This window comes from Moschus berezovskii, chromosome 22 (assembly GCF_049115385.1).
Source record: "Moschus berezovskii isolate FMDL1 chromosome 22, NW_MosBer_1.0, whole genome shotgun sequence".
NCBI lineage: Eukaryota > Metazoa > Chordata > Mammalia > Artiodactyla > Moschidae > Moschus > Moschus berezovskii.
In genome coordinates, this window is record NC_142481.1 from 3,544,150 (window position 1) to 3,562,407 (window position 18,258).

Below are 18,258 nucleotides of genomic sequence, written 5' to 3' on the forward strand. Positions count from 1 at the left end.
CCACTGGTTTTTCTATTTTACATATGGTAAACCTCATGCGACAAGTTGACTCGCTGGAAAAGACTCTGATGCTGGGAAGGATTGGGGGCGGGAGGAGAAGGGGACGACACAGAATGAGATGCCTGGATGGCATCACCGACTCAATGGACGTGAGTTTGAGTGAACTCCGGGAGTTGGTGGTGGACAGGGAGGCCTGGCGTGCTGTGATTCATGGGGTTGCAAAGAGTCGGACACGACTGAGCGACTGAACTGAACTGAATGTATATGTTTCAATGCTATTTGCTCCACCCTCACCTTCTCCCACTGAGTCCAAAAGGCTGTTACTTTACGTCTGTGTCTCCTTTGAGTTTTCTGGTTTAGTTTAAAAAAAAAGTGTTTTTCCATATCTCTACTATCTATTAGTACATGCCACTCCATTTTTTAAATTCAATATTTTTCAAATGTATCTGCGCAGTTTACTATTTCTTTTTCAAATATGCATCAATACTTTACTAACGTCATTAAGCATTGTCTAGTTCTCCATTGCCAGTGCCATAAATTATTACTGCCTTACTGGCCCTATATAGAATTTTATTTTCGTTGAGTATAATACATTTGAAAAACTTAGTTTACTGAAGCAGGGTTGATTTACAAAGCTGTTTTAATTTCTTCTGTACAGCAAAGTGACTGAGTTATACATACATACACACATATATATATTTCATAATTCTTTCCATTAAGGTTTATCACTGGATATTGAATATAGTTCCCTGTGCTATATAATAGGACCTTGTTGTTTATACATCCTATATATACTAGTTTGCATCTGCTAATCCTAAATTCCCAATCCATCCCTCCTCCAGTTTTAATAAACTTTATTTTTAGAGAAGTTTCATATTCACAGCAAAACTGAAGGAAGGCACAGAAGTTTCCCATATACCCCCTGAACCTATGCACTCTTAGTTGATCTAAAGAGTTGACAGATCCCAAAGATAATCCAATCCTGCTTGTGTTGTTTTTATTTTGTTGCCATTGTTTGAATTGGCAAGCTTATTCTAAAGATATGAAAATGTAAAAAATATAGAATACCCAAACCAATCTTGAAAAATTGAATGACTTGTTATAATTAACGTATGATTCAGGGTCAGTCTTTTCATCTATCTTGTGAACTTTTTTTTTTTTTTTTTTGCCCAATTTGCCATTGGTTTTGGGCTTTTTCTCGTTTTTAAAGAATTCTGATGCGATCCTTCTGTTGTTGTTCAGTCCCTAAGGCCTGTCTGACCCTTTGAGACCCTATGGACTACAGCACACCAGGCTTCTCTGCCCATTATCTCCCGGAGTTTGCTCAAACTCATGTCTGTTGAGTCCATGATGCTATCCAACCATCTCATCCTCGGTTGCCTCCTCCTCCTCCTGCCTTCAATCTTTTCCAGCATCGGGGTCTTTTCCAATGAGTTGGCCCTTTGCATCTGTATCTATATATTACTTTTTGCTGAATCCTGTCTGTAGGTTCAGAAATACCACTTGTGGAGATAAGTCTTCAAAATAAAGAAGGAAAGTCTGCTTGTCCCATAGGAACCAAGGAGCAGTCTGTCCTCCACCAGGGATCCACATCATCATACCCTGTGAGCCTGTGTACGTTCGAGATGCTCACAGACGCTGAGGTGAGATGGACTAGTGTTAAATGGGACACCCTCCAGGTTTAAGAGAACTCGAGGCTACATGAAGCAAGAACTGTGGTGCTTAAGGCCTTTTGACTAAGATAAAGTGTAGTATGGGGGCTTCCCAGGTGGCACAGTGGTTAAGGATCCGCCTGCCAGTGAAGGAGACTCAAGAGATGCAGGTTCAATCCCTGGGTGGGGAAGATGCCCTGGAGGAGGAACACTCCAGTGTTCTTGCCTGGGAAATCCCATGGACAGAGGAGCCTCATGGGCTACAGACCACGGGGTCACAAAGAGTCAGACACGACTGAGCGCACAAACAGAGCATCAGTCAAAGGAGAAACCAGATTCCAGATCAAATGGAAATGCTCAGTGTGAGCTGATCACAGGTGTCAGCTTGACTCCAAAAACACTAGAGCATTGACAGAAATGGCCGAAGGGAGTTACAGTCACACTATTCGAAGTAGCCATGACGTGGAGCAACCTGTGCACTGCACTGACAGTTGAATGGATAAAGAAGGTATGGTGCGTATACGCTACAATACAGTGGAGTACTACTCAGGCATACAAAAGAATGAAGTACTGTTATTCGCAACAACATGGATGGACCCAGAGATGGTCATACTAAGCGAAGTAAGCCAAAGACAAATATCATGATAATCAAGTTCAAGAGGCACAAAGAGTCCCATGTAGGATAAACCCAAGAGGAAACATGCAAAGACACATACTAATCAAACTAACAAAGATTAGAGACAAAGAATATTAACAGCAGCAAGGGAAAAGCAACAAGTAACATGCAAGGGAAACCCCATACAGCTGATCTTTCAGCAGAAACTCTGCAGGCCAGAAGGGAATGGCAGGATATATTTAAAGTACTGAAAGGGAAAACCTACAACCAAGATTACTGCACCCAGCAAGAATCTCATTTAAAACTGATGGGGAAATCAAAAGCTTTTCAAACAAGCAAAAGTTAAGAGAATCCAGTACCACCAAATAAGCTTTACAACAAATGTTAAAGGGAATTATGTCGTCAAGAAATACAAGAGAAGGAAAAGATCTACAAAATCAAACCCCAAAACAATTAAGAAAATGGCAAAGAACATATATATCAATAGTTACTTTAAATGTAAATGGATTAAATGCTCCAAACAAAAGGCACAGACTGGCTGAATGGATATAAAAACAAGACCCGTATATATGCTGTCTACAAGAAACCCACTTCAGACCTAAAGACACACATAGACTGAAAGTGAGGGGATGGAAAAATATATTCCATGCAAATGGGAAGCAAAAGAAAGCTGGAGTAGGAATCCTCATATCACAAAATATACCTTAAAGAAGATTACAAGAGATAAGGAAGGACACTACATAATGATCAAGGGATCAGTCCAAGAGGAAGACATAACAATTGTAAACATCTATGCACCCAACATAGGAGCACCTCAATACATAAGACAAACACTAACAGACATAAAAGGAGAAATTGACAGTAACACAATAATAGCAAGAGACTTTAACACCCCACTCACATCAATGGACAGATCATCAAAACAGAAAATTAATAGGGAAACACAAGTCTTAAATGATACATTAGACGGGATGGATCTCATTGATATCTTTAGGACATTCCATCCAAATGCAGAAGGATCACCTTCTTCTCAAGTGCACATGGAATATTCTCCAGGATAGACCACATCTTGGGTCACAAGTCAAACCTCAGTGAGTTGAATAAAATTGAAATTGTATCAAGCATCTTCTCCAACCACAACACTATGAGACTAGATATCAATTACAAGAAAAAACTGTAAGAAACACAAACACAGGGAGATTAAACAACACGTTTCTAAATAACCAGCAGGTTACTGAGGAAATCAAAAAGGAAATCAAAAAATTTCTAGAAACAAACGACAACACAACAACTCAAAACCTGTGGGATGCAGCAAAAGCAGTCCTAAGAGGGAAGCTTATAGCACTACAATCCCAGCTCAAGAGACGAGAAAAGCATCGAATAGGCAGCCTAACTCTACACCTAAAGCAACTGGAAAAAAAAGAACAAAAACAGCTGAAAATTAGCAGAAGGAGAGAAATGATAAAGATCCGAGCAGAAATAAATGGAAAAGAAAGAAAGAATGGTAAAAATGAATAAAACTAAAAGATAGTTCTTTGAGAAGATAAACAAAATTGACAAGCCTTTAGCCAGACTCATCAAGAAAAAAAGAGAAGAATCAAATCAACAAAATTAGAAATTACAACAGACAATGCAGAAATACAAAGGATTATAAGAGACTATTATGAGCAACTATATGGCAATACGTGAACCATGAACTTCCAGATGTTCAAGCTGGTTTTAGAAAAGGCAGAGGAACCAGATATCAAATTGCCAACATCTGCTGGATCATAGAAAAGGCAAGAGAGTTCCAGAAAAACATCTATTTCTACTTTATTGGCTACGCCAAAGCCTTTGACTGTGTGGATCACAATAAACTGTGGAAAATTCTGAAAGAGATGGGAATACCAGACCACCTGATCTGCCTCTTGACAAACCTGTATGTAGGTCAGAAAGCAACAGTTAGAACTGGACATGGAACAACAGACTGGTTCCAAATAGGAAAAGGAGTACGTCAAGGCTGTATATTGTCACCCTGCTTATTTAACTTACATGCAGAGTACATCATGAGAAACGCTGGGCTGGAGGAAGCACAAGCTGGAATCAAGATTGCTGGGAGAGATATCAATAACCTCAGATATGCAGATGACACCACCCATATGGCAGAAAGTGAACTAAAAAGCCTCTTGATGGAAGTGAAAGAGAAGAGTGAAAAAGTTGGCTCAAAACTCAACATTCAGAAAACTAAGATAATGGCATCCGGTCCCACCACTTCATGGGAAATAGATGGGAAAACAGTGGAAACAGTGTCAGACTATTTTGGAGGTCTGAAAAATCTCTGCAGATGGTGATTGCAGCCGTGAAATTAAAAGATGCTTACTCCTTGGAAGGAAAGTTATGACCAACCTAGACAGCATATTAAAAAGCAGAGACATTACTTAGCCAACAAAGATCCATCTAGTCAAGGCTATGGTTTTTCCAGTGGTCATGTATGGATGTGAGAGTTGGACTGTGAGGAAAGCTGAGCACTGAAGAATTGATGCTTTTGAACTGTGGTGTTGGAGAAGACTCTTGAGAGTCCCTTGGACTGCAAGGAGATCCAACCAGTCCATTCTAAAGGAGATCAATCCTGGGTGTTCATTGGAAGGACTGATGCTAAAGCTGAAACTCCAATACTTTGGCCACCTCATGCGACGAGTTGACTCACTGGAAAAGAGTCTGATGCTGGGAGGAATTGGGGGCAGGAGGAGAAGGGGACAATAGAGAATGAGATGGCTGAATGGCATCACCGACTCGATGGACATGAGTTTGAGTGAACTCCGGGAGTTGGTGATGGACAGGGAGGCCTGCCGTGCTGTGATTCATGGAGTCGCAGAGTCGGACACGACTGAGTGACTGAACTGAACTGATGAATGACAATTGTCAGAATAACTCTAAGAGAAGTCCTGTGCTCTGGTCTCCCTTTCACTTATTCAGTCATTAAGTACATAGTATTTAATATTTATTACAGGCCATTCATATTTTTGAACAAGACAGGCATGGTTTTTAAGGTCATGCTACCTTACATTCTAGTAATGAGTCAGACTCTAAAGGTGAGTGCGTGCCTACTCAGTCGTGTCTGATGCTTTGCCATCCCATGGATTGTAGCCTGCCAAGCTTCTCTGTTCAATAGAATTCTCCAGGCAAGAACACTGGAGTGGGTTGCCTTTTCCTTCTCTGGGGGATCTTCCCCATCTAAGGATCCAACCGGCATCTCCTGCGTCTCCAACACTGGCAAGCAGATTCTTTACCGCTGCGCCACCTGGGAAGCCCATAAAGGTAAATAAAACTAAATAAAAAATGATAACGGTGAACTATGATGGGTGTCAGTAATGTGATCTCCAGGTTAAGCGCCCCCCACCCCATGGAGCATGATAGAATAAAAGGCCCAGGATCCTTGTTCTAGGTTATGTAAGAAGAGTCCTCATGCCTGCACTTGGCTAATCTCACTCCTTTCTCCAATCCACTGTGAAGCCCTCTCCATTTCTGCTCAGAACAATGCCCTGAGAGCCCCAGGGCAGTGACTCTGAAAACCATCTTCCTTTTCCAACTGGGGTCACAAATCTGGCCAACGTTATTCTCTTTTGCTACAGCATCGCTCCAATCTTGCTTGGCCACAAGAAGAGACCCACAGACAGAATTCTCACACACTTAGCCGTGGCCAACCTCCTGGTTCTTCTCTCCGCTGGGGTTCCCCACACAATGGCAGCTTTTGTGTCAAGGAGGCCCCTGTCCAGCCTTGGGTGTAAGTCTGTGTATTACACACAGAGGGCGGCTCGCAGCCCCGTCCTGTGCTCCACCTGCGTCCTGACCGCCTGTCAGTCCTTCACTCTCTCCCCCAGGAGAGCCGAGTGGGTGATGCTCAGGGGAAGGGCCCCCAGGGTCACTGGTCCTTCCTGCTGCGCGGGCTGGATGCTCAGTCTCTTAATGACTATCTATGTTCCTGAGAAACTTACTGCTGACACGGCCACCAAGTACCTCATCCTTTCTGAGGACCTGAGAACTGTCCGGCGCGGGTTTCCAAGCAGCAGCAGGTGCCGAGACCTGAGCGGTTCAGCCGCCCCACTGGCGTCCTGCGCTCCCCGCGGTTCACCTCCGGCGCCGCTCCTTCAGGTGGAGGCGGGTCCGGCCGAGGGGACCTGGGCGTCTGCCGCGAGTCTGCGCGCCGGCGAGGGGAGACGCGGCCGACTCGGGGCGCGGCTTCTGGGCCGTGAGATTGAGAGACGGAGCCCTGTTCTCCGCCTGCACCGAGCCTTCCTGCGCCGCGCTCGGGGTGAGCCCCCGGCTGCACCGAGCGGGGGTCTTCGTTTCCTTCTGCCACGTTGGCGAGGGGTCACCGTCTTTACATTCACTCAAGTTCCCGCTGCGGAGCCGCTGCGTCCGTTTTTCTCTGCATCTCATCCGAGCCAGGACGACCAGAGCTTCCTGAGGATCTGCCCTGGGAGTCTGGGCACTGGCGGTCCTCGCCGAATCCCGGGCAAAGCGAGTGGCACCGACCGCCGAGGCGCGGGGAGAGGGCTCTCGTGCGCGCGCGGCTGTGGCCGGGACGTCCCCGTTTGCTGCCCGCGTGGCGCAAAAGCGCAGCAGAGAATGACAGAACAGTTCATGAATCACTAACACAAATCGTATGAGGGAGACTTACATTTCCAGAAGTAGTGTTGTACTTTCCGGACTTCTTTCTATTTCAATTATTGTTTTTTTCAGATCAATTTCCAAGTGTTTTCTTTTAAATTTCCGTAAGCGTAACCTACTGTGTGATGGAAACAAGACTTGTTTCAACAGTAAAATGTGTGCAGGCGTTCAGTTTCGTTCAACAGCTGAAAACCACACACTCATTTCAGGTGCACATTGAACTATGCCGCATTCCTTTTCTCCTGCACGTTGCTCAGCCTTCTGACCCCAGCAGGACCCACCTGGCTGTGACAGGAGGCCTGGCACGACCTGAGAGGTTGATTAAGTCAATGGGGAAAAGTCACCATCCTGCATAAAGTGTGAAGCTGTGATGATGAAGAAAATGAGGAAGACCCTGCCAGGGTCAGTTTACTTCTCTCAGGACAGAGTACTCTGTCCAGTGCCCCTAAATGGACACACACTGCCCGGCACTGAGCTGACCTCAAGAATATTGGCTGAGTTAACAAATGCCTCCATACTGCAGACCTGGTCTCTCCAATCTGTCTTCTGGAGAAACCTGAGACATGAAGAAGAAACTCCACAAGGTGGACCCTCCTCAAGTCCACGAGGCTCCCCTGTGGCCTCCCCGTGCCCCCACGGCCACTCGGCTCCCCTGCAAGGGGACTTTATTGAATATGGTTCCTATTTCCTCATTTTTACATCCCACCTCCTTAATCCCATCAAATGTTGGCTTATTTCTGGAATAAGTGAGATTTTATTAAGGAGGGGGACTTCCCTGATAGCTCAGCTAGTAAAGAAACTGCCTGCAATGCAGCAGACACAGGAGACGGAGGCTCGATCCCCAGGTCAGGAAGATCCCCTGGAGGAGGGCATGGCAACCCGCTCCAGTATTCTTGCCTGGAGAATCCAATGGACAGGGGAGCCTGGCGGGCTACAGTCCATGGGATCACAACGAGTCGGACACAAGTGAGCGACTGAGCACAAGCTATAATCAATTTTGAGAAGTTCTTGAAAAGATAGTTTACTGTCTCTGTCTTAACAGATGCTTGACGTCCAGTGTGTGTTTACAATCAGAGCATCTCTCAGACGAGCCCATTTCAGGCGCTCAGTAGCCACACGGGACTGGAGCTACCTTAATAGACAGCAAAATCAAGACCCTTTCACCAGTTTAATGAGAAGTCTGATGATGAACCACGGCCTTCATGTAACCAGCATCTCATATCTCAGAGCCAGGACCATGAGAGTTTCTGTTTGCACCTTCTTTACCTAGTACTAGGGACGGCACACAGTAGGTTCTATGCGTTTAAACGTGTGGGGGCAGATTCCGAGGATGAATAATCAGTCTGCACATTAAATCCTATGCATAATTAAATCATATATATTTTCTGCAGACAGGGACCACAGTTGAACACTTTGAAGAGACAGTGGCCGTCTTATCTGCCTGCCTTCTCTTCTCAAACCCATGTACCTGAACGGTGGACCAGTCCGCTGGCCACAGTGCATCAACTCCCTGCAGAAGGAGCCCAATGGGGACGATTGATTGTACCCCTTCTACTCTCTGGGCTCAGAAGGATGAACTCAGGACTATTTCCAAGTTGAGGTACCTGGTACCCAAGATCCAACTATCAACTGATGATTGCCATGATCAATATAAAGTATTCTAATGCTGTTGTTCAGCCACTAAGTCAAGTTCGACTCTGTGACCCCATGGACTACAGCATACAGTCTAATGTTCCCTCTCTGTTTTTATCATCAGTGGTATTTCTTAGTCCCTGTCTGTGAGTCCAGAAATCTTTCCAGCAGTCATGGCCCAGAACACAGGGACAGGCTGGAGGTTCAATGAGAGGCTCAAGGAGGGGGCTCCATGGCTGACTTAGAACAAATGACAAAGTCCTTGCAGAGTCATGCGGACAAAAGGGAGACCTGAGGATTCGGAGGAGGGAAACTCTGGCTTCAAAGGGGGTGTTTTCCAGATTAAACAGACCTGAGGCCATAAATAGAAAGGGCTGAGGAAGTCAAACTCAGGAGAAAGCCCAGCCTCCAGATCCCCTGCTGATGATCACTGAGAACACACTTTGGAAGAGTTTGAAAAAGTGAGACCATGAAGGAAAATGCCCAACAGGAAACAGTGACGGGAGCCCTGGTGCACTGTGAGTGTCCCTCCCCCGGTTATGACTTTCACTGTAAACTTGGGTTCTCCCACAGGGAACTCAGAAAACTCTCCCTGCCCTCTGCTCCGCTGCTCACGTGGACCTTCTCAGTAATTGCCAGGAGTTGTCACTAGTCCCCAGGCGTGGGTGAGGGTGACGAGCACGGGGGGTAAGACCTGCCCCTCACTGGAGACGCCCCAGACTCTCCATGCAGACAGTGTCACCTCCGCTCCAGATGACATGACAATGGCTCCTCTGTGGGGAGAGCGGGCCCAGGGACCCTGTCCCTATAACTGGGGCCCATCCTGACTGACACTTCCCTACACAGAGTGTGAAGCCAAGTGCTGGCAGGTGAGTGCTCCCTTGTGTTCAGTATCAGGGCAGGAACCAGGAGAGCAGCTCAGAGCTGTGTTGTCAGCACCTTGGGCAGGACAGGCGCTCCCCTGCCTTGTCCTGAGCTGCCCCGTCCATGCCCTGGATGGCAGGTGGAAGGCGGGAATGTGCTGGGGTGTGTATCTGAGTGGGACCAGAGCCGTGAGTTCACTAAATCTCCCTCTGAGATTACTTCCACATCAGCATCCTCCAATTTACTAGGAAGCCCATCAAAGTCGGTCTTGAATTTCTGGGACAGTGTTTTGGTCTCCAGCATTTCTTCCTAATTTAGAATTCCCTTCTCCTGCTCTCATTGCCCAGCTGTTCCCGCACGTGTCTGCTTTATCCACTAGAGCCTTCAGCACAGTGATCACAGCTGATTTAGGTTCCTGGTCTGACCATTCCAACATTCCTGACGTGTCTGCATCTGATGCTCGTTCTGTGTCTTTGGGTTTGGGGGGTCTTTTGTTTGTTGTTGCCTTTCGATGTGCCTAGGAGTTTTTTCTTGATAACTGGATGCATTGTGGTGGGTAAAAAGAATTCCTGTACATAAACCTTTGGTGATGTGGTGGTGAGCTGTGGGGATGACCTCAGAGAGACGGCAGTGAGGGGTTCTGAAAAGAGATCTTCATTCCCTGCCCAGGAGTGGAACCTGGGGCGCCTGAGTGAAAACCAGGAGTCCTACCTGCCAGAACACCAGGGGCCTGAGGCTAGAAGCAAAGTGACCCTGATTCTTTCCCCCATTAGAAAGCAAGAATGTCTGAAGAAGGCAAAAACTGTTTAAAAATTTAAAACAGGTATCAAGTTTATTGTTAGAGACACAGCAAAGCATGTGGGCGAGCACACGGAAGAATTTGTTTAAGACAGATGTGGGGCAGAGATGCACCCAGAGAGAAAGGGTGTGGGCGTCCTGAATGAGGGGCACAGGAAGAGGCGACAGAAACCCCTCATTTAGGACCAGCCTTCCAGGTCTTTGCTTGAGCTTTAGCTTTAGTCCATCAGTCAGGTCACTCTTTGTGACCCTATGGACTGCAGCCCGCCAGGCTCCTCGGTCCATGAAATTCTCCAGGCGAGAATACAATGGAGTGGTTGCCATTTCCTTCTCCAAGGGATCTTCCCAACCCGGGGATCGAACCCAGGTCTCCTGCATTCCAGGCAGACCCTTTACCATCTGAGCCCTTTACCATTGAAGCCCATGTATAACTATCACCACCGTCTATCCCCAAACGGCATCACCCCAGCAGACACTTGCTACTCATTACATTGAGCAACCCTCTTCGCCTCAGCCACTGGTAACCTCTATTCTACCTTCAGGTTCAACGAATTTGCCTAAGCCAAGTAGCTCTGAGGAGTGGGGTCATACACGCGTTTTCCATCTCTGCCGGACGGGCTTCATTAAGCGTGTTCTCAGGGTCCTTTTGTGTGGTAGCGTATACCAAATATGCCACATATTCCCTTCTCACAGCTGAATCCTATTCCCATACGATATAGGATGGCAGTTTGCCCATCCACGCATCTACGGATGGGCCCCTGGGCTGTTTCCGCTTCCTGGTTATTGTGAACATTGCTGCTGTGAATGATGGTGGGCACACCATCACTTTACCCCAGCAGGACTCAGCTTCTGCCATAGCTTTGTCCTTGGAGTGTGTGCGTGAGAATAAACCTTCAGTTTTACCCCACTTGAACACCAGCTCTCCAGCCCGGGGGCCCCCTCTGTCTCCTTGCTCAGGGAGAGGGGAGCGTCCACCTCCTGCGATGAGGTCTCAGTCGCCCCCTGAGCCTGTGCCTCCGGACTGTGAGCCTCCTGTTTCTCCATGCTTTTCGCCCGCTGGGACAGGACAGCACAGCTAGAGTGGGCTGGAGCTGGGGACGTCCCTTCCCAGGTGAGTCAGGCGCTGTGCGAACTCCAGCTGGTTGGGCCCTAGTTAACCACCTTCCCAGGAAAGCAGATTCGGTTAAGAAGAGCCCAGTGCTCTGGTGTATTTGAAGACGTTGGCTTTCCTCTCCCGGTAATGGAAGCAGAAAGGGATGGATTTCTCTCTGATATTAGCGGAGGGAAATATCACCCGTCTCACAGGACTGTGGGATGAGTGGTCCTCCTGGAGATTCTGTCAGCCTCCTGCACACTGAGTCCCCGTCGATCCATCCATCATGATGGAGGATTTCCTACCCAGGGCTTCCTCCCTAGGGCTTTCTGCTCGGGAGCCTCTGCTCCGCTGTCTTGGCTCCTCCTCCTCCCCGCTGTCCCTTTCCTAGTGGAGGCAGCCATTCCCCTGCCTCTCACCTCTCTTACTTATCCAAGAATTTTCAGTCTATTCGGTGTTTTCCTTGTTTTTAGGACACAGAGGCGACTCCCAAGCTCCTCACACAAGGAACTAGAAAGTGCAGGTCCACAATTGATTTTTTCAGTTATACTGTGTGTGGTAATTCGGATGAAATATGAGTTGAAAGTGTGAATAGCGGACTCTCCTGCAACTGTGTTAAAATTAGTTGGGCGGTCCTTAAAGCTCACCGGGATTGTGCATTTTCCATTTCTTTCTTAACACAGGCTTACAACAGGCAGGAATGTCTCTAAGGGGTTAGTGTATCTGCTAGTCTGTCTCCTGCCACATTGTCATACACTCAGCACAGATTTTGTAACATCTGTTATGCATCACACCATGTTACTGAACCAGTGATGTGGTTCTTACCTTCATGGACCTTACATGCTGGTGGAGAATAGGAAGTGCCAAAATAATGGAAATAAATATAACCAGAGTGAGAAGTGTAACCGGTGTCATGGCTGTGTGTTCCAGGCTGAGCCCCTGCTGTGGAGCACGACCGTGTCTCCCTTCTCAGAAGAGGAGAAAGCAGGAATTCTTTCCCAGCGTTGGTTCTGTGAGACGCCTCCTGATGGCGACACCAGCTCAGCCCCCTTTCCGCTCCCGGCCACTCTGACGTGCTCTCCATGTCTTTTCACAAAGATGCCCTGAGAAACGCAGGGGAGGCGGCTGTGAACGCCATCTTTCTGCTCCAGATGGTGGCTGGGGCTCTGGGCAACGCCGTCCTTTTCTCCCGTGGCATCTCTCCAGTCTTCCTCGGCCACAAGCAGAGACCCGTACAGATGGTTCTGCCACACTTGGCCCTGGCCAACCTCCTGGTTCTTCTCTCCGCTGGGGTTCCCCACACAATGGCAGCTTTCGTGTCAAGGAGGCCCCTGTCCAGCCTTGGGTGTAAGTCTGTGTATTACACACAGAGGGCGGCTCGCAGCACCGTCCTGTGCTCCACCTGTGTCCTGAGCACCTGTCAGTCCTTCACTCTCTCCCCCAGGAGAGCCGAGTGGGTGATGCTCAGGGGAAGGGCCCCCAGGGTCACTGGTGCTTCCTGTTGGGTCTGCTGGATGTTCAGTCTCTTAATGAACATCCTTGTTCCTCTGAAAATCACTGGTCCTTGGGACACACACAACTCTACTGATACTTGGGGCAAGTGGTTCTGTTCACCCTTGGCTTCTAAAACAGGCTTTGTCTACCTGTGGTCTTTCTCTGATGCCGTGTTTCTGACCCTCATGGGCTGGTCCAGTGGCTCCATGGTGCTTCTCCTGCTCAGACACCGCCAGAGAATGCAGCATATTCACACCCGCAATGGACACCACAGATGGCCCCCGGAGACCAGAGCCGCCCACACCGTCCTGATGCTGGTGGTCACCTTCGTCATCTTCTACGTGCTGAATTCTCTTTTTGCTTTTTATATCACTGCCTTTTTAGATTTTCGTCTATGGTTAATGCAGACCTCCAATGTCTTGGCTTCATGTTTTCCCACTGTTTCCCCTTTCCTGCTGCTCCTGAGGGATCCTAGAACTCCTAGGATCTGCTACTGAGTCCTTAGAAGTCATAGGTGAAGTGTCGAGTGCCTAAATATGTATAGGTCAGCTTCAATAATAACTATAATTATTCTGTGTATGTATGCACACTCAGTTGTGTCCAACTCTTTGCGACCCCATGGACTATGTAGCCTGCCAGGCTCCTCTGTCCATGGGATTCTTCAGACAAGAATACTGGAGTGGGTTGCCATTTCCTCCTCCAAAGGATCTTCCCAACCCAAGGATCGAACCTATGACTCCTGCATTGGCAGGTAGACTCTTTGCCAGCTGAGACACCAGCGAAGCCCATAATTACTCTATTCTGTAAATGGTTTTTTCTTTTTAGTAAAATTTGTTACATAAAACCTATGATAATCTTCAGTTCAGTTGGTTCAGTTCAGTCGCTCAGTTGTGTCTGACTCTTTGCAACTCCATGAACCGTGGTACGCCAGGCTTCCCTGTCCATCACCAACTCCCGGAGTTTACCCAAACTCATATCCATTGAGTTGGTGATGTCATCTAACCATCTCATCCTTTGTCATCCCCTTCTCCTCCTGCCCTCAGTCTTCCCCAGCATCAGGGTCTTTTCAAATGAGTCAGCTCTTTGCATCAGGTGGCCAAAGTATTGGAGTTTCAGCTGCAACATCAGTCTCTCCAATGAGCACCCAGGACTGATCTCTTTTAGGATGGACTGGTTGGATCTCCTTGCAGTCCAAGAGACTCTCAAGAGTCTTCCCCAGCACCACAGTTCAAAAGCATCAATTCTTCGGCGCTCAGCTTTCTTTATAGTCCAACTCACATCCATACATGACCACAGGAAAACCATAGCCTTGACTAGACGGACCTTTGTTGACAAAGTAACGTCTCTGCTTTTTACTATGCTGTCTAGGTTGGTCATAACTTTCCTTCCAAGGAGTAATATTAGGAGGTCAATTTTACCTGATGCTGTGTGGGAAGAGCTGAGTCTATATATGAAATTACTAGACAGAAAAAGATTAATAACATTATTGCTGCTGCTGCTGCTGTCACTTCAGTCGTGTCCAACTCTGTGCAACCCCATAGAGAGCAGCCCACCAAGGAGATCAATTTCTTCCTCAATGAGTACTGGCGTCTGAAAGACATTTCCTTTCTTCAGGAATAGTTGAAGTGTTTCCACAGTTTTCTGTCCATGTGAGTGTGATCAGTACCTAATATATGTTTGCACATAATCTAATATTGGTCCAGATAACTACTACTCCAGGGTGGGCAAGAATTTTATTTCATAGGTGAAGGTAACACATGTGGAAAATTAAGAAGAATAAGGTGTTTTCCCTTATTATTTTGTATCTTTGTTTTCCTCATAGTTTTCAAATATGGTATAGTATTACAAAGAAAAATCAGTGTTGTCCAGTGGGTTGCTTCATTTTAAAACCTTGCAGATTTTCTTATGTGGTTGACCCTTGTGAAGTTTACTGATTAGTTGGATGCAGTAATAATAAGAGAGAGAAAAAACCGCGTGTGTACTTTTCATTCAAATATCTAGTTTTTTCATCATTGAAAAGCAGAAACCAGAGACTAAAATTTCTCTTTGTCCTATTTGCTGTTTTCTCTCCTTGATTTTACTTTTGTCTTCTTTTAGGGGGCAGTGTGATATTTTTATTTATTATTAAAGTATTGTTTAAATGCATTCCTTTTTATGGCTGAGTAATATTCCATTGCCTTTCTTTGGGATTGGAATGAAGACTGACCTCTTCCAGTCCTGTGGCCACTGCTGACTTTTCCAAATCTGCTGGCGTATTGAGTGCAACACTTTCACAGCATCATCTTTCAAGACTTGAAATAGCTCAACTGGAATTCCATCACCTCCACTAGCTTTGTTTGTAGTGATGCTTTCTAAGGCCCACTTGACTTCACATTCCAGGATGTCTGGCTCTAGGTCAGTGATCACGTTATCGTGACTATCTTGGTTGTGAAGATCTTTTTTGTACAGTTCTTCTGTGTATTCCTGCCACCTCTTCTTAATATCTTCTGCTTCTGTTAAGTCCATACCATTTCTGTCCTTTATCGAGCCCATCTTTGCATGAAATGTTCCCTTGGAATCTCTAATTTTCTTGAAGAGGTCTCTTGTTTTTCCTATTCTGTTGTTTTCCTCTATTTCTTTGCATTGATCACTGAGGAAGTCTTTCTTATCTCTCCTTGCTATTCTCTGGAACTCTGCATTCAGATGCTTATATCTTTCCTTTTCTCCTTTGCTTTTCGCCTCTCTTCTTTTCACAGCTATTTGTAAGGCCTCCTCAGACAGCCATTTTGCTCTTCTGCATTTCTTTTCCATGGGGATGGTCTTGGTCCCTGTCTCCTGTACAATGTCACGAACCTCCGTCCAGAGTTCATCAGGCAATCCCAAAGAAAGGCAATGCCAAAGAATGCTCAAACTACCGCACAATTGCACTCATCTCACACGCTAGTAAAGTCATGCTCAAAATTCTCCAAGCCAGGCTTCAGCAGTATGTAAACCGTGAACTCCCAGATGTTCAAGCAGGTTTTAGAAAAGGCAGAGGCACCAGAGATCAAATTGCCAACATCCGCTGGATCATGGAGAAAGCAAGAGAGTTTCAGAAAAACATCTATTTCTGCTTCATTGACTATGCCAAAGCCTTTGACTGTGTCGATTACAATAAACTGTGGAACATTCTGAAAGAGATGGGAATCCCAGACCACCTGACCTGCCTCTTGAGAAACCTGTATGCAGGTCAGGAAGCAACAGTTAGAACTGTACATGGAACAACAGACTGGTTCCAAATAGGAAAATGTGTACGTCAAGGTTGTATATTATCACCTTGCTTATTTAACTTATATGCAGAGTACATCATGAGGAACGCTGGGCTGGAAGAAGCACAAGCTGGAATCAAGATTGCTGGGAGAAATATCAATAACCTCAGATATGCAGATGACACTACCCTTATGGCAGAAAGTGAAGAGGAACTCAAAAGCCTCTTGATGAAAGTGAAAGAGGAGAGTGAAAAGGTTGGCTTGAAGCTCAACATTCAGAAAACAAAGATCATGGCATCTGGTCCCATCACTTCATGGGAAATAGATGGAAAAACAGTGGAAACAGTGTCAGACTTTATTTTTTTGGGCTCCAAAATCACTGCAGATGCTGATTGCAGCCATGAAATTAAAAGACGCTTGCTCCTTGGAAGGAAAGTTATGACCAACCTTGATAGTGTATTAAAAAGCAGAGACATTACTTTGCCAACCAAGGTCCGTCTAGTCAAGGCAATGGTTTTTCCTGTGGTCATGTATGGATGTGAGAGTTGGACTGTGAAGAAGGCTGATCGCCGAAGTATCGATGCTTTTGAACTGTGGTGTTGGAGAAGACTCTTGAGAGTCCCTTATACTGCAAGGAGATCCAACCAGTCCATTCTAAAGGAGATCAATCCTGGATGTTCATTGGAGGGACTGATGCTAAAGCTGAAACTACAATACTTTGGCCACCTCATGTGACGAGTTGACTCACTGGAAAAGACTCTGATGCTGGGAAAGGTTGGGGGCGGGAGGAGAAGGGGACGACGGAGAATGAGATGGCTGGATGGCATCACCGACTCTGTGGACATGAGTTTGAGTGAACTCCGGGAGTTGGTGATGGACAGGGAGGCCTGGCGTGCTGTGATTCATGGGGTCGCGGAGAATCGGACACGACTGAGCGACTGAACTGAGCTGAACTGAATATTCCATTGTGCATATGTACCACAACTTCTTTATCCATTCATCTGTCGATGGACCTCTAGGTTGCTTCCATGTTCTAGCTATTGTGAATAGTGCTACAATTATCCTTCAATTAGAAAACAAATAGAGTTTTAAAAAGTATTATTTTTGGGCTGCTGAGTCTTTGTTGGTGCAAGAGCTTTCTCTAGTTGTGGAGGAGGGGCTTCTCATCGCAATGGCTTCTCTTGTTGCAGAGCACAGGCTGTAGGGTGCAGGCTCAATAGCTGTGATGCATGGGCTTAGTTGCTCCACAGCATGTGGGATCCTCCTGGACAGGGATGAACCGGTGCCCCAAGGACTGGCAGGCAGATTCTTAACCACTGGACCACCAGGGAAGCCCCTTCTGCCTATTTCTTAATCAGATTGCTTGGAGGACTTTTGTTTGTTTTTGCCTCACCACATGGCATGTGGGATCTTATTAACCTGACCAGGGATGGAACCTGCAGCTTCTAAACTAGAAGCACAGAGTCTTCCTCACTGGACTGCCAAGGAAGTCCTAATTTTTCTGTTTTGTTTTTAGTTTTATTATGATTTCTCACGTTCTCTCCAACGATCAGAAAGTCTCAGCATCTCCCAAAAAGTCATGTGAGGAGGGAGCCAAGCGGAGTCGTCAGCCTTTGGGGCAGAGAGTTTATTTCTGAGTCTCCTGTGGCCCCATCCTGTGGCCCCATCAAAAGCAGAGACATCATTTGCCAACAAATGTCCGTCTAGTCAAGGCTAGGTTTTTCCAGTGGTCATGTATGGATGAGAGTTGGATTATAAAGAATGCTGAGGACCGAAGAATTGATGCTTTTGAACTGTGGTGTTGGAGAAGACTCTTGAGAGTCCCTTGAACTGCAAGGAGATCCAATCAGTCCATCCTAAAGGAGATCAGTCCTGGGTGTTCATTGGTAGGACTGATGTTGCAGTTGAAACTCCAATACTTTGGCCACCTGATGTGAAGAGTTGACTCATTTGAAAAGACCCTGATGCTGGGGAAGACTGAGGGCAGGAGGAGAAGGGGAGGACAGAGATGAGATGATTGCATAGCATCACCAACTCGATGGACATGAGTTTGGGTGAACTCCGGGAGTTGGTGATGGACAGGGAATCCTGGCAGTGCTGTGGTCCATGGGGTCGCAAAGAGTTGGAGACGACTGAGCAACTGAACTGAACTGTGGCCCCATCCGCACAGTCGCATCAGGACAGGCGGGTCAAGGCCCCTTCTCATCTCAGGGTTAGGCGGAGATGTCGCCA

The 18,258-nt window shown here is 46.6% G+C and overlaps 1 protein-coding gene across 1 annotated transcript; it reads left to right on the top strand.

Moving 5' to 3' along the window:
- Positions 1-12,387: 12,387 nt before the first annotated feature.
- LOC129546310 (vomeronasal type-1 receptor 2-like) lies at positions 12,388-13,317 on the top strand. The gene is given in 1 exon segment (XM_088830702.1): positions 12,388-13,317. A coding segment is annotated over 1 exon segment (930 nt).
- Positions 13,318-18,258: the final 4,941 nt, after the last annotated feature.